The following is a 17,099-nucleotide window of genomic DNA, read 5'->3' as shown; positions in this document are numbered from 1 at the left end:
GGTGATCAGCATTGCTGGCCAGCTACTAAAAAATAAACCTCAGTGTTTTCGCAAATGCTCCAGTTATGTAATTTTCTTTTTAAATTTATTCTCTACAAAGGAAATTAAACCTTTGGGAAATACAGGCTGAGCAATGTATTTATTTATTTATGGAGTGCCTGAAGTTTTGGAAGCATTTTTTGTCACAAAGGGCAAAAAAAAAAAAGAAGTGCTAGGTGGCTCAAAATGGAAACCTGACGATTTGCCCAGCCTCTATTTGAATTTGATCATAAACCCATTTTCTGTTACAGCGACACTCTGCCCCACACTTTGTAGAATTGCATTTAGGGCAAGGGTAGAAGCAGCCCAAGCAGTTCTTCTCCAGGCAGTCACACAAATCTGCTTTGTTGGAAAGCAGCCGGCCCTGTTTGTCGTATTTCTTCAGAGTTCTATAAAAGAGCAGACAGAGTATTACAGTGAACCCTTTGCTAGATTTGGAGAGGCAAAAGCAGAGACGTCAATGCAAAGAGCCAGGGCTTCCTTTCTGACACTTTAACAAGGTGCTGAAAAAAAGCATTTTCTGAACATCTGCTGAAGACAAATCTCATTTTGTAAAAAATGGAGGGTTTGGTGCTTAGGCACATGTTTATTTAGGACCATATAAATTTGTTCACAGATAAAAGTTTCATGTGACTTTACTGGCATGTTTGTCTCATATTAAGATGTGTAAGCAGTTTTCTGTTAGGGAAGCAATATTTATTAGCACATTTTTATCCCATCTTTGCACAGGAATGCATACCTCAGTCTCCTCTCTTCTTTTTTATCGTTACAACAACCCTGTAAGGTAGCTTAGGCTAAAAGAGGGCAAGTGGCCCAAGGTAGCCCAATGAACTTCATGGTACAGGGAGGATAAACAGGTTGCTTACCTGTAACTGGTGATCTTCGAGTGGTCATCTGTGCAGTCACACCTGTGGGATAATGCACCTGCGCTGATCCGATCGGTGTTGTACAAAGCTCACAACAGGATTTTCGTGCCTCCACCCTGAGCACGCGCGGGAACCCCACTGCCCATGCCCAAGTGGGCGGGGCGTGGACACCCCACTAGTTCCCTCTGACCGCTGTCATGCCAATAACGGAGAAAAAATACTGAAGCGACAGCAGCGGGGAAGGAAGGGCGGGTGATGTGACTGCACAGATGACCACTTGAAGATCACCAGATACAGGTAAGCAACCTGTTTATCTTTTTTGTGGTCTCTGTGCATCACACCTATGGGAGATTAAAAAGCAGTGGCTCACCTGGAGTTGGGTGCTGTCATGTGCTCTGCCAACGAAAGGACTAAACAACCAAGGTCCACTCTGTGACATCAACGAACATCACTTGATGAATGTGGTTGGAGTAGACCATATCACAGCCTGGCAAATCACTGACAAGGAAGCAGCTTTGAGGAAGGCTGTAGATGAAGCCATAGACCTCGTGGAATGCGCACGTACAGGCAAAAGCGGTGGCTGGTTAGCCAAAAGGTAGCACAATTTTATAGTCTCAACAATCCATTTTGAGAGATGTTGTGCTGAAATGTTTAGCCCTGCAGGACGAGTGGCGTAGGAGACAAATAAGTGATTGTCCCTCCTACTTGAACGTGTCCTGCTAAGGTAAAACAGCAGCGCTCTCTTAACATCCACGCATGAAGGAGACGTTGCTCCTCATCTTTTGGGGAAGGAAAAAAGTTTGGTAAGAGGAGCTCTGAATGAAGGTGGAATTCAGAAACCACCTTGGGAAGGAAGGAGATGTCAGGCACCAGTCTCACACCATCCAGGAGAAGACCAAGTAAGGTGGGTCATGACGAATAGCCAAGAGTTCGCCTACCCTCCTGGCCGACGTGATAGCCACCAAAAAGGCAGTTTTCCATGCGACATACTTCAGATCGCAGGTCGCCATCGGCTTGCACTCATATGTTTCAGCCATCCCCACAATCTGTGTGTTCGCTTGTTCGAAGTATTCACTTCTAAAGAGGTGGTGGTGGTTTTCTGGCTGTCCATTTGGCTGCTGGGTACACAGAGAGAGCAATGGAAGGAGGAGGAGGAGACAGTCAGGTGGCAAAGGACCAGTGGCAAGTCCCATAAGGGCACTGGAGTATGGATTGGGGGATATAAATGAGGAAGACCCTTCAAAAATGTCTTAGAAACCGGGTGTGAAAAAACAGAGAGACCTTCAATATCTGAATGGTAGGGAGAAATTGCAGACAAGTAGACCCTAACTGAAGAATGCGAGAGGCCTTGCTCAGCCAATGAGAGTAAGAAATCTAGAATTCGATCAAGGCCTACTGAAGATGGAGAGACAGTGGAGGGCTATATAAACGCCAAGAAATGAGACTACTTTGCATGATAGGAGCGGCGAGTAGAGTCCTTCCTTGCATTCAGCAAGACTGCGGAGACTCGAGCAGAAAAGTTTGATTGTCTACGAGGAAGACCGTAAGCCCCGCCCTCCGCCCGGAGCAAATCTGGGACCAGTGGGAAATAGTGATGGTGACCCTTGGCCAGTGAGAGAAGGTTGGCGAACCAAAGTTGACTCGGCCACCAAGGGGCGACTAGGATACATCGTGTATGAATGCTCATCAGTCTTTGAACAATCTTCAGCAGAAGTGGTAGAGGAGGGAATATGTAGAGGAAACTGTTGTCCCACAGGTAAAGAAGGCTGTCCCCCAAACTGTGGGGATCTCGACCTCCCCTGCAACAGAAAAGACTGCATTTCGTGTTCCATCGTGTCGCGAAAACATCGATGTAAGGTGTACCCCACTTTTGGAATACTGGGCGTAAGTAAGTCCAGTTCAGTTCCCAGTTGTGGTGCTGAGTGAGACCCCTGCTGAGTAGGTCGGCACATACATTGGTGACCCCCGGAATGTGAGATGCGATTGGAAAAATGTCCAGAGATATGCACTAAGTTCAAAGCCCTAGAGCAAGGTGGCAAAGGCTGTGGGAGACCGTTCCTCCCTGTCGGTTGATGTAGCTGAGAGCTGTCGTATTGTCTCTCAGGACAGCCACACATTCACCTGCGAGAACTGGTTGGAAACATTGATTGCCAGGAACTGCAGGAAATTGATGTGATTGGTTGCAGTCAGAGCATCCCACTTGTGGCCTACTGAGAGGCCATTCAGGTGAGCTCCCCAGCCCCACAGAGACTCTCAGTGGTGCGAGTCAGACGAGGCATAGGAGGATGAATAGGAGCACCTTGCACAAGGTTGTCTGGCAGTGTCCACCATTGAAGGGAGCTCCGAGCTTCCTCGGAAGTGGAAAGGTTCATTCTTAGGGGATTGAAGTACCTGAGGAACCAAAGTTGCAGAGGCCACATTCGCAACCTGGCAAAACAAAGGACTGCCGTTGTAGCTGCCATTAGGCCGAGAAGACACTGGATTTGGTACGTTGATGATGTGTCGTGGAGCCAAATCTGTTCTGCAAGCATGGTAAGAGCCAGAACTCTGTCCTGTGGGAGGAAAGCTTTGCATACCGTAGAGTCTAGTATTGTTCCTATGAACTGCACTCTCCGTGAGGGTTCCAAGTGAGACTTCTTGTGATTGACTCAAAGACCAAGAGAGCGAAGGACCTTGAGGCACTGAGAAATGTGACGCATAAGGAGGTTTTGGGAAGATGTGACCAGAAGCCAATCATCTAAATACGGGAACACTGTGATGCCACATAGCCGGAGGTAAGCTACCACAACCACCATTGTTTTGGTGAAGACACATGATGGAGTACTGAGGCCAAAAAGTAGACATCTGTATTGATAGTGGTTGCCTCCTATCGTGAAGCGAAGATACTTCCGGTGGTGACCAGCTTGTCGAGTTCTGCCTCGATTTTCGGCCGTACTGTTAAGGGCGGAAACCTGGCCTTGATCCGTATGGGCCGGACCGCCGGGTCCAGGTCCAGGGAGATGGGGGCCCCCGTGAACTTGCCTAAGGACCCATCGAAAACCCGGGGGAATTCGTTGCAAACGTCCGCGAAATCGGCTTGCTGCAGCTGGTGGATGCCCCCGATGGTCAAGCCCAGCGGCTTAAACCACGACATCCCCAGGAGACTGGAAAGCCGGCCCCCCACCACCAGAATGTCCAAACAACCTTTGAAGTCCTGAAACTCCACATTGAACGTGCCCCAGCCCCGCACCACCACAGGATTCTTATTGAAATCCTGAAGCCTGATGTGTGGTTTGCGCAGAGGGGGTCCCCCGTTGGGACACACTGTCCGCAACGTCTCCTCCGAGATAATGGTAAACTCGGAGCCCGTGTCCAGTTCCATGCTACAGGGGGACCCCTCAATCCGGACCGTAACATGGACTTTGGTTCGGCTCTGACGGGGCAAGTCACCTACCTGGGGCTGGGGCTGGTGGCCGACGGCATTTGTGTCGATCGAATGGAGGTCCACAGTGTGGATGGGTTCCCACTGGTGGCTGGGTTTCCTGGGTGGCTGGCGGCGGCTGCGGCAGACCTTGGCGATGTGGCCCTGCTTGTTGCAGGACCTGCAGACCGCATCGCGGAAACGGCAGCTCCGGAGTTCATGCGCTTCCCCGCAGCTGGCACAGGAGGAAGCTGGCTCCGACGGCCTCGCTGGCGGTGCGCCCTTCGAACGGTGAGGTTGTGACGGCTTGCGGTGGAGTTGCGCCACTGCCTCCTCTTCGGAGTCCGCCGAATCCCCTCCGGCTTGGGTGCGGTGTACCCGATGGCCGCCGTGGCCCGGGTGCTCATTCTCGAAAGCAGCCGCATCCTTCAAAGCCGTGGCTAGCGTGAGGTCATCATCCCGAATGAGGCGCCTCCTCAGTTTGGCCTCTCGTAAACCCAACAAGAACTGATTCAGCAGGGTCTCGTCCAGGTTGCTGAAATCGCATTTCATGGCGGCCTTGCGAAGGTTGGCCAGGAAGTCCGCAGCTTTCTCTTCGGGGCCCTGGACCTTCACAAAAAAATCCATGCGGGCCGCAAATTTGGAGGGCTGTGGCGCTAGATGGGCCGTGAGAGCCGTGATGAGGGCCTCGAAGCTCACCTCCTCTACCTCCTTAGGTGAGATTAGGTTCTGCAGAAGGAGCAGGGTGTCCATCCCACACAGCCGGATGAGCTGGGATCTCTTCAATTCGGCGTCGGTGACCCGCATGCAGGCAAGGTAGTGCTTGAGGATCCTCACCCATGTGGTCCATCGTTCGGGGTGGGCCAAGTCAAACGGAGCGATGCCTTCGTGCGAGGTCCCTGCTGGAGCGGCGGTGGCGACCCCGGAGGATGCGTTGGGCCCGGAGGATGAGGACGTGGAAGCAGAGGAGGGAGCGGAGGTGGCGTTTTGCTCCGACATTTCCGCGGATGCTCGTGGACGCTCGGAGGACCGGGTGAGGCGGGCGCGCTGGTCGAGCGAGCTTAGCCTGAAGCGTGCTAGGCGTGGAGAGCGATGCTGCTGCTCGAGGGGTCAGCAGTGTGCAAGCGGAGCCGGGAGCGGAGCGATGAGCAGTTGCCGGAGAGCTGGGATGCGAAGTTGCGCGGTTCCCGGAGAGGTCTCGGCGTCAGGCTCGGTGCGGTACTCGTGTTGGCGTCCGGGTCTTGTTCATGGGTTCGAATCCCACCTTCGTCGCCAGTGAAAAGTACTCAGAACGTGGAGTGATTCAGCAAGAGTACTTTATTAGTTCAGGAACAAGACAAAGAAACCAGCTCGCGGGCCGGTTTATATGCGTTCAGAAAACCCGCCACCAAGCACACCTAAAACACACCCCCTACTCCCGATAGGCTATTTACAGTAACCGGGAGACCAATGGGCTGGGAAGCTGGCCCTTTGATTGGGCCGGCTAGGATCCTATGGATCCTTTGTCTTTCGACTGAAGCTACTGAGGAATATTGCCTGGTCAGCCCGGGCAAGTCCGGGCATGTCAGGCTGAATGCACTACACGTGGTAATGGCGACAGTACATTACAGGTGGGAAGGATGGATGGTCAAATGGAAGTAGGCATCTTGGAGGTCAAGAGTGGCCATCCAGCTTCCTTTGGACAAGAGAAGCAGAATAACCTGTAAAGATGTCATCTTGAACTTGTGGTATTGTATGAAAATGTTGAGACCGCGAAGATCTAAAATCGGCCTCTGGCCGCCATCCCTCTTGGGTACTATGAAATACCAGGAGTAATGACCATGCTCTTGGTAACTTGTCGGCACAGGTTCTATGGCACCTTTTCAGAGGAGTGTGGTTACTTCTTTGAGAAGGAACGGTGTTGGAGGGGTAGTCACGAAAACAGACATAGGAGGAGGTTCTCGGAACTCGATGGCATAACCATGGGTTAAGATGGAAAGCACCCACTGGTCCGTTGTAATGTTGGTCCAGGCAGATAGGTAAGGGAAAGGCGGGGCGGGTCTGAAACAGCAGGCAGGAGGAAGTCAAAGGCCCTGTTTGGCTGCTTCGCCCTGGTGTGTTGCTGTCCAGAACCATACCTTTGCCTGACTGGATATTGCTGCCTAGTCCCCTGAAGGTGATTGACGAGGCCTCCATCCTCCTTCAGGTGATGGCTTGTTGTATTGGCGTCTGGAACTGTAGCGGGACCAAGAACGAGGCCGGAACTGTTTAGAGGAGGTAGAGACTCCCAACGACCTAGAGGCTTTTATGCTCTTGTCCAATACGGCATCAAAGAAGACAGGGACAGCAAAGGATAAGATGGTTAGACAGTGTCATAGATGCAACGAACATGAAATTGAGCAAACTTCAGAGGACGGCGGAAAACAGGAGGGCCTGGTGAGATCTTGTCCATGGGGTCGCGAAGATTCGGACTTGACTGTGCAACTGAACAACAACCAATATGGCATATGATGTCGATGGTCCCAAGATGGCGGCAGAGGTGGTTGAAAATATGTTGAAGAATATGGTCTAGGATCCCGGCCAGAGGAAGGCAAATATCTGCACTTGGACTGCGAACAGTCAGAATAGTCATCCCATCGGTATCAATGCTCTGTCCGCATCGGAGAGCTGGACCTGGGATGTGGATACATGAGGTCCAGCGCGGACCGATCATTGGCCCAGGAGGAAGGCGATGCGGAGCGGCCTCTGGTGTGAGACCTGTGAGGAACCACCTCCTCAACATCTGAGTTCGAGTCCGATACAGGCCTGGCTTCGACGCCAGCCTCTGACACCGGGGGTTCAAGCTGCTGAATAGGAGAGTCCATCAATTCAATAGGTGGTACCGGCCATACCACCAGCAGCTCCAGTGCCGGAGGGCATTCAGTATTGGGTTGCACCCGCTGAGAAGGGGGTAATGCAGACCCCTTCGGTAGCACTACACTGCTCAAGGTATGAGTCTTATGTGCTGCCTTAGCAGAAGACTTGTGGGATTTTCCATTCTCCTTCTCCTTCTCATGCTTGTCCTTCTTATGCTTGTCCTTCTTCTTCTTCTTCTTCTTTTTAGACGGCGTAGAAGCCGAAGATGACGATTTCAGAAGAGGACGCTTGGAAGTATCTGACGCCAATTTCAGTCTAGGAGCTGTCGTTGGTGTCGAAATGGTGATCAATGTCGGCACTGTCGGATGTGGAGGTGCCTTGGAAGCCATTGTTACTGAGGACGGAGGTAAAGCGGACTCCCAAAGCACAACCCAGAGTCCGCCGCCCTGTTCTTGCATGTCTGGTTAGAGAATTTTAAGCAAAAACGACACGACTCTGGGCGATGGGCTTCTCCAAGACATAAAATACAAAGTGTGTGACCATCTCGAGGGGCAAGTTTACTGCTACAGCCCACACACGTTTTAAAACACCCCCACTTCTTTGCCATAAACTAAAACTCAGAAGAGATGGTGATAAATACGGGTGAAGAAAAAAAACCCTCAGAGAGGGGTGGGGGAGGGGAAAGGGCGGGAGCCCGTGGAAAAAATGAAGTACCAGACTCCCAAAGAAAACTTTTTATTTGTTTGTTTTATAAAGGAGAAAAAACTTAAAGAAGAGGAGTAAAGGACCCAACAAAAACTAGATCCACAAATTCCCGAGTGAGGAGAATTTCTTCACCAACCAGCAGTAACTAGCTGTTAACAGCGTGGCGGTCAGAAGAGAACTGGCGGGATGTCCGCGCCCCACCCACTTGGGCATGCACAGTGGGGTTTCCACGCGTGCTCAGGGTGGAGGCATGAAAATCCCGTTGTGAACTTTGTACAACACCGATCAGATCAGCACAGGCGCATTATCCCATAGGTGTGATGCACAGAGACCACGAAGAAAATTTAAACCAGTCTTTCAGATCCTAGCCTGACCCTTAACCCTAGAGTCCCCAACCCCTATGAGCCTTTGGGCAAGTGGAGGTTGGTGGGTGTGGCTGCCACAGGAGGTGGAGCCAACCACAAAATGTCAGAGAGTGAAGTTATACATCACTCTGACAGCTCTTCAACATTTCAGGCAGAAGCTGTTTTAATGGGATGGCTTTTAAAATTAACATATTTTTAAAAATATTTTCTCGCACAAACAAAATAAGTGTACATATTATCTAGCTAAGAAACCCTCATCTGGCAGTGTCTGTCTTTATGTTGCAGACATCTTACATACTTATGCAAAAGGTAAATGAAAAAATTGTTTCTTCCCCTGACTATCCTTTGCATGGGTACTCATCTCATGATCCTAGCCATTTTCTCTTCCATTATGACTTGTAACAATGACTGTTGGTGCTGACTGGCTGGGGAGAGCTCTGTCCTCACACCTGTGTACAGTAAGGGAGAGATTCTAACCAGATTTGGATAGGAACATAAATGATTTTTGAAAAGTTACCAAGATTTGATGGTGACTTTACTATGAACTTCTACCTGAATTCTAAAAATACGTTCAAATTGGGAAGATCTGATTACTTCAGTATAAGTTTCAGATAGATGTATTAAGCGCTGTAGCCAAGCAACCCAAACATGTTTAGTCAGAAACACGTCCCACTGTGTTTTTAGAATATCACTCTGCTAGTGGAACAGATAAAATATTCTACGTAAAGCCACTGCCTGCATTACACCATGAATATAAACTCAAAAAACTTCGCTTGCCCCCACCCACTTTCTAAAAACACCTGGCAGACAGCAGGAAAGGTGTCAGGTTGGTGTCATGCTGGGGACTCCTGTCTTAGACCAAAGCTAGATTGGAAAGGACATCTCCCTCTTAATATTATCTGAATATAAGCAGGCAATATATTGGGGATGAACAATGAAAGCTGGTAATGTTCTGTGTATGGACTCAAGGTAGCATATGACCAGCCTAATATGTCATTGCCTAATGACTTTAAGCCTAATCACATGCCTATTTCCTTAGAAGAAAAGCCCTTTTTACACGTTACATGAATACATGTACAACCTGCAGGTATATGAGTACACCTGTTCATATGAAAGAGCCAATATGTGTTCACTTTACAAATGAAACCAGGGATCAATACCTGGAAGAATGTGGGGTTTAAATAACACATTGAGATGCACATGTATTGAGCAAAACAACAGAATTAATGCACATAGAAGGAAAAATCAGTTATACACTGTACACAGATTGTATGAGCTTTCACTGTAACTTGTGAACAGGGTTTCTATGAGTTAACTGAGACTCCATGGAAATGAGCACAAGACTGAAGTCTAAGATTATCACTGTCTGCCATCATGATACCCAGTTTAAGATCTTGAATAAATCAAATGCACCAACTTACTTCTTTGTATTATTAAAGCAATCCTGGTTTATCATTGACATGCAAGCTTTCTTCTGCTGCTCCCGAGTTTCGGGGTTGAAGTCTGCTAGAAGTGGTCCTGGATTTTGAAATGCCAGGCATTTCAGCTGCCGTTCTATTTGTTGCTATAAGCAAAGAAGCAACCGACTATAAGTGAGATGATGAGCTCTGTTGAATTGGGTTGTTTCTTATAATCCTTACAATTAAAATATGAGTTTACAACACCCTTACCTTAGCGGTAGTTCCTGTTAAAACATTATACCATCTCTTTCCTTTTAAACCAACCTTGCTTGAGGATTAGCTAGCTGGAGGATGTTGCATCACAAATATCAATGCTAGCACTACATTAGTCTGTGATAATTGTGAGTAAACTACTCCCAATGCATGAAAAAAAAATTGGGAGGTCTGTAAGTATTTACTGTTAAACCATTTGCCAGAATTAAGAGCAGGACAGGTGAGAAACCTCAAGAAAGATCTCTATAGAGGAAAAAGCTGGAGCTCTCCTACTGACCAATCTCTGGATGGGAGGAACTGGTTTTACCTCCCCCCTCCCCCCCCCAAAAAAGAAGCAAGGAATGTAGCCACAGGCAAGGGCTGGCCCCAAACCACTCATATGTTTCAGCCATCCCCACAATCCGTGTGTTCGCTTGTTCAAAGTATTCACTTCTAAAGAGGTGATGGTGGTTTTCAGGCTGTCCATTTTGGCTGCTGGGTACACGGAGGGAGCAATGGAAGGAGGAGGAGGAGAGAGCCAGCAAAATAGGCCACTGGGCAGGAGGCCCAAAACAGAGAAGAACAATGAGTCATCCCTTGTGTCTTTTCAGAAACCATGTACACCTTTCCCCCAGCTACCCACAACTTTTCCCTCCCCTCTGTGTTTTGACAGTTTCACTAAACAGAACAGAAAAGAGAAAATGGTGGACAAGTAAGTCAGAAACGCACGTTAATGCATTAACCATCCTGCCTACCAACCACTAAGCTGAAACAGATGAGATAATAGTGCTAATCAACTCACACCATCAACATTTGTGACCCACTTGTGGAGCAACTTAAAACAAGATCACAATAGGCCAGCACTTCCAAAACAAATGAACAAAAAAAACAGGATAGTGACAAGAAACACAGAGAATTTAGGATGTTCAGGATTAACGTCATCTAGATTTTCAGGAATGTGTGTGAACAAATGTCATAAATAATGTAGAAAAGGGATAATGTTGAAGTACTCTAAGGACTAATTATATCTTACATTATCCTTGCGTCCTCCTCAGGTCCACGGAAGGACTTTGATCAGATGCGTCTTCTGAGTTCTCTGTACGGAATGCAATCCCCAGGAGTATGGGGATCCAATTCAAATTGGCACAATTGTGCAAAGGGATAAGGGATTTAAGACCCCCCCCTGTCATTCTTCTAACATGAAATGGCCCTGGGGGTGCTATTTGCCAGGTACATGGTACATGTTACCCCATCATTATGCAACGGATGGAACAGCACTTCCCTGGTGCCATTTCACACAGGGAAACAGTATGGGGTCGGGAGAGTAAAGCCCCATCTCCTAATGCCCCACAGTTCTGGTCTGAACAGGATCCCCACACTCCTGAGAACTGACTTTGGAGCACAGAACTTGTCTAATCAAAAATCATTACAGCAGACCTGGGGAGGGTACAAGGATAATGTAACATACAGTTAAGCCCTACATTTAGGACAACTTTGTGCTGAAAGAAGTAGTAAGTAATATGGGATGATTTTGTGCTCTAAAAGAACCTCAAGCTTTTTAGTCCTTGCAAGCTGTTCCAGACATTCTCAAGATGGGTGACCTGGCAGTCATATATCCTCAACAACTCCTAGGATAGCAGAGGATCATTTCCCAGGTGTTACATCACAAGGACTGCAGCAGATCATGACACAATCCATCAGGAAGCCTTATAGAACTTAATGGGAGATTAATGGGAGCTAGTGCACTCGCTCAGTCCCAACTCATTTCTATTAAGCTTGTGCCCTACATTTGAGATTGCCCAGTTAACAAATTAGGTTTCTCCCTGTCAAGATTTTCAAGACAGGCCGCATGGACAGAAGTAGTAGCATAGCACAGACTGGCTTTCCACAACCTGCAGTGGAAGAGGAAATGCTCAAACTCTGCTACTCTCAGCTGGCTGTGCCCATACTCTTACCATCTTCTTTTTCCATTGTTCCACGTGGCTTGGCAACTGAAGAATCTGAGGGCAAGGAAAAGGCATAGAAAGAATCATTGATGCAAAAGAACACAATATGCTGAGGACTCCAGCAAAGCATTAAGAAGATAGAGTGAGCCAAAGCCAACATATTAATCACTAGGAAAAAGTAATTGAGTCAGGGGGGGGGTTGGAAGCAAGTAGAGGCTGCATCTGGACTAATAAGGGACTAAGATAATGAAGTGCTGGCAGACTGACCTTTATGCACACATTTTAAAAGCACAAAGCTAAGAAGGAGGCCCTACAATGCTTCATTTTTCTTTTATTCCAAGTCCTCAACATCACTTGGCAGCCTCCCCAATATTAATTGGCAGACTGAAGCAACTCGACATCTGTCATCTGTATTCTGTATAATTTCTGATAATTTCTATGAAGAAACCAAGTACATTAATATATAATATGGAATCCTGGGGTGGGGTGTGAGAGAAGAGACAAAAGAAGTTGAAGGAGGATTAAGTCTAATTTTGAAATTCAGCTCTCAAAAGGTAATAGTGGATTTCACTCTTAAAATACAATCCTGCTAAAATGCTTGTGAAATGAAAATGAATAATGAAGACCATAATAGAAGAGAAAAATGCTAAACATGAAAAAATAAACTGAATAAGATAGATTGAAAGAAACTGTGGAAGAGATGGAGTGTTATGTCCTGTTTACATTCAAAAGAACTGCTCTCAATCTACTACCTGTTCCTAACATCAGTTAAAGAGGGATAGTACTACATTATTCTTAGGACACCAAGAGTGTGTTAAAATTGCTCCAGATAGTGACCGTTATTGTATGCATAGCCATTCACTGGCATTGACACAAAACAAGGTTTCACTGCATCACCACAAATCTGTCTTTTCCCACATCTGTGGTAACATGGCATCTGAAGAAGTGAGCATGAAAGCTCATCCTCTGCCACATATTTTGTTAGTCTTTAAGGTACTACTAGACTTTTGTTCTTTTCTGCTGCTACAGACAGACTAATGTGGCTACCCATCATGGTAAAGCTTGTCTTGGTGAAGCTTGGTGAAGCTAGTTCACAAAACTGTAAGCACATAACTGTGTAATAACCATTACCACATGGAATTATTTAAAGGAGGACCACATGCTGGCTGTACAGTGTAGACCACCCCCATTGAGTGTTGATTAAGGATACAGAATTCATGACAATGCTGACACATGCAGAAGTGTTCTTCCATGTTACATTGTGTAATCTGTTGCTATTCTTTGATGAGCGAGAGCTTTAAAATAACCATTGGTGTGTATATTCATCAGTGACACATACAAAAAGTTAGCTGTGTTCTCTCATAACCACACACTTCAGCACCAGCACAAAATGTCCCGTAATGTTTCACACTGTGTGTGTAAAAGAGTTAATCAAAGCATTATGCAGCCACCTTCATGGTATACTACCTACTAGGGTTGCCAGCCTCCAGACTGTGGCAGGTGATCTCCTGGGATTATAATTGATCCCAGGCAGCAGAGATCAGTTCCCCCGGGAAAAAAATGGCTGCTTTGGAAGGTGGACTCTATGGCATTATACTCCGCTGAAATCCCTCTCCTCTCCAAACCCCATCCTCCCCAGACTCTACCCCCAGAATCTCCAGGAACTTTCTAACCATGTTGCATGTTTAAAACCCTGCATGGGCTTATACAAACCACATAACTGTATTATAGTATTTCATGCATTTAAATAGACCACTTTTCCTCCAAACTATAGCATATGCAAAGCTGAATTTAATGTACACATCATTGCAGTTATATCGCAGGGCTCTTTTTGTAGAAAAAGCCCAGCCAGAACTCATTAGCATAGTAGGCCACACCCCTGACTGCACCACTCATTAGCATATTAAGCCACATTCCCATGTTACCAGAAGTGTGGTCATCCAGCCGCACCCACCTTTTGCTTCTTATTCTGCTTTTTTTGTAGCAGGAACGCCTTTGCATGTTAGGCCACACACCCCTAATGTAGCCAATCCTAATGAGTTTCTGCTGTTGGGTGTGGCCTGTTATGCTAATGAGTTCCTGCCGGGTGTGGCCAACTCGGGAGCAAGCCGGAACTCCGTTCCTGTGCGTTCCTGCCCAAAAATAGCCCTGGTTATATGTCCTCTGCCCCCCATTACTGTGGCAAATTTGGTTCCAAAATGCTTATAAATTTGCAGTCTAGGATTGTACATATTGCAGTTTGGGAAATACTTCCTCCCCAAATTCCTGTATTTGAACACCTGTGACAGTGTACACTGGACATGAGAAACCAAGCTGTTCAAAGACATTCATCTATGTATTTACATTATTTATAATCCACCTTTCTCACTAGGACTCAAGGTGGATTACACAAAGTGAGTCAATACAATTAACAAGATGGGACATTCAGTAAACAATGAAATAGGATTTGGGTTATAGAACCAGCCAGAAGTCTAAAAAAACAGAACAGAAGCAAAGCACAACTGTTAACATGATGCAAAATTATACAACCAAATCCAACCCACAGCAATCTATAACACAGTAGTACAGTTATCCAAGTAACTTTGTGAAGCCTTTTGTACAGTGTTACCCTATTATCTGCATAGAAAAGCCCTCTTGAATTAGGGTTGCTAGGTCCCTTTGTCCCTCAGGTGGGGGACTGGGGGGGGGGCGTTCTAGGAATGGGCGGGGACGTTGCGCAACATCCCTGATGTGATAATGTCATCCAGAAGTGACATCATCACATTGAGGACATCGCAGGGGGACGCTCTGGTGTTTGGGTGAAAGTCTATGGGTTTTTTGGCCTCAAACCATAGAGTTTGCATGGTGATGTCCCTGTTCAGGGGCGGGGTTTCCACTGCTGGCCAGCTGGTCTGCAGGGGGGAGAAGCCCTTGAAATTGGGGGATCCCCCACCTGGACCTGGGGCTGGCAAGCCTAACTTGAATAATTCATTTTGGCATAGTTTATGGAAAGCCAGGAGGGTGGACCTCCTGTTGTAAGTCAGTCTGTGCTCACTGACAACATAGAGTCTGCAAAACGCTACCTACGACTAGCCATCAGCCAGTAATTGAACAACCAGCTGCAGCTGGCTCTGAGCCAGGAGGAGAGCAACAAGAGATCAGGTTACAAGCTGATCAGAAGTCACAGCCTACAGCTGAAACCGAGCCAATGCCTTGTAGGTCTGAAGCAGTAAACAAGGCTTCAGAAGCCACTCCCAGCCCACCTAGGTCACCCACACCCCTGCTGTGCCAACACTGTTAGAGGCGCACAGAGATGCAAATAAGAAGGAGTGTGAGGCTCATGGCCCGTCGTCAGCTGTCAACTGACGAGATGGATGAGTAGTTTCGGGATGACTGCCAAGGAATTGGATGGGAGTGTAGCTTGTTAAGACTTGTCTATAAAATTAGCCAGAAGAAACAGCAGTGCAACAAGTACAGATTACTACTGAACCACTGACCTTGCTGTTTCTGGACCTCTGGAACCTTGACTTGAACTGGACCGGACCTGACTATCAGCTTTTCTGAAACCCCTGACCTTGGATTGGACTTGCTGCCTGAATCCCTTGACCCTAGACTAGACCCTAAACCCTAGACTGGTTTAGCAGATGGGGAGTCTCAACCTGCAGTCAGCATGACACCCTCAGTCCTGCAGCCCAGGATCAGAAGCTGAAGAAGGGGCCCAGCAACCACCAGCCTCACCCTTGAAATGTTGAAGAAGGCAGGTCTGGAGGGAGTTGCAGGAGCAGCACCATAGTGCATGGTTGGCAGCCCAGCACCGGGCAACCTCTACCTGTGGGTTAGAGTCATTGCAGGATCAGGGCTGACAGCCATGTAGGCTGCTCAGCCACTGAGGACTTGCACCTGTCCCTGGATGACTCAGCAGGTTGAGGAGTTGCACCTAGCCTTGAATGACTATTGATAAAAGCAGCCAGGAAAGGGAGAGCAAGCATGGAAGCAACTTGTCCATAAACCTTGTGTGCATGTGCTTTGACCTTCTGAACTGTGACCTGGCTTGTGCTCTTTGGATTTGCCCTTCTGGCTTGATGCTTGGACTTTTAAATAGCTGTGTTTTGACCCGGGACTGTGTTTTGGGATTATGCCTCTTGCCCCAAATGCCTGCCTGAACCAGGACACATCCAGGAGCTGTACTGTGGACATTTCAGGAACTTGGATTATTATACCACAAACCTGGGTCCTTATCTATGGCAAAAGGTGTGAAGTGCTCTGGAGGTTCAAACACAGAAGCCTTGATTGATATTCTCCTGGAGCATTCAGGCAGTCAATCCTCTTGAAAACACCTAGGACCGTTCTTGCCATAGGAAAACCCTGTTTTAATATCAGATGCATATTTCCATACCAATGGCACCTAAAGGACAAAGGATCTTGGGGTATAAACTACATGGGTATCATTGTCATGGCACTGTGCAACTGGCTGGACTAATGGCCTGATTCAGTATAAGATAATTTAATGTGGTCAAGGGTGCAATGATATGTATAGTTACTTGAGAACAAGCATCAGTAAACTCAGGGGAACTTACTTTCTGTGTGAATATGCACGATTAGACAACCTCCCAGAGTTCTGGGTTAACATAAGAACATAAGAGAAGCCAATGCTGGATCAGGCCAATGGCTCATCCAGTCCAACACTATGTCACACAGTGGCCAAAAATACCAGGTGCCATCAGGAGGTCCACCAGTGGGGCCAGGACACTAGAAGCTCTCCCACTGTTGCCCCCCCCCAAGTACCAAGAATGCAGAGCATCATTTGCCCCAGACCTAGAGTTCCTATCTATACCTTGTGGCTAATAGCCACTGATGGGCTTCTGCTCCATATGTTTATCCAATTCCTTCTTGAAGCTGTCCATGCTTGTCGCCACCACCACCTCCTGTAGCAGTGAATTCCATGTGTTAATCACTCTTTGAGTGAAGAAGTACTTCCTTCCAATTCCTTCTTGAAGCTGTCCATGCTTGTCGCCACCACCACCTCCTGTAGCAGTGAATTCCATGTGTTAATCACTCTTTGAGTGAAGAAGTACTTCCCTTTATCCGTTCTAACCCAACTGCTCAGCAATTTCATTGAGTGCCCACGAGTTCTTGTATTATGAGAAAGGGAGAAAAGTACCTCTTTCTCTACCTGCTCTATCGCATGCATAATCTTGTAAACCTCTGTCATGTCACCCCTCAGTCATCGTTTCTCCAAGCTAAAGAGCCCCAAATGATTTAACCTTTCTTCACAGGGAAAGTGTTCCAACCCTTTTATCATTCTGGTTGCC

The 17,099-nt window shown here is 47.3% G+C and overlaps 1 protein-coding gene across 1 annotated transcript in view; it reads right to left on the bottom strand.

Annotated features, from left to right (window-relative positions):
* Window positions 1-220: 220 nt before the first annotated feature.
* Window positions 221-17,099, bottom strand: part of ARL14EPL (ADP ribosylation factor like GTPase 14 effector protein like) — a 17,176-nt gene continuing 297 nt past the window's right edge. Inside the window, exons 2-4 of the mRNA XM_015416286.1 lie at window positions 11,818-11,862; window positions 9,632-9,774; window positions 221-428 (exon numbers count right to left, since the gene is read on the bottom strand). Of these exons, the coding sequence (XP_015271772.1) occupies window positions 221-428; window positions 9,632-9,774; window positions 11,818-11,862 (396 nt within the window). The remainder of the gene's footprint in view (window positions 429-9,631; window positions 9,775-11,817; window positions 11,863-17,099) is intronic.

Source organism: Gekko japonicus, unplaced genomic scaffold, assembly GCF_001447785.1.
Source record: "Gekko japonicus isolate JY-2015 unplaced genomic scaffold, Gekko_japonicus_V1.1 scaffold692, whole genome shotgun sequence".
NCBI classification, from domain to species: domain Eukaryota; kingdom Metazoa; phylum Chordata; class Lepidosauria; order Squamata; family Gekkonidae; genus Gekko; species Gekko japonicus.
The sequence above is the reverse complement of the archived record's forward strand: the minus strand, read 5'-3'. Positions and strand labels throughout refer to the sequence as shown.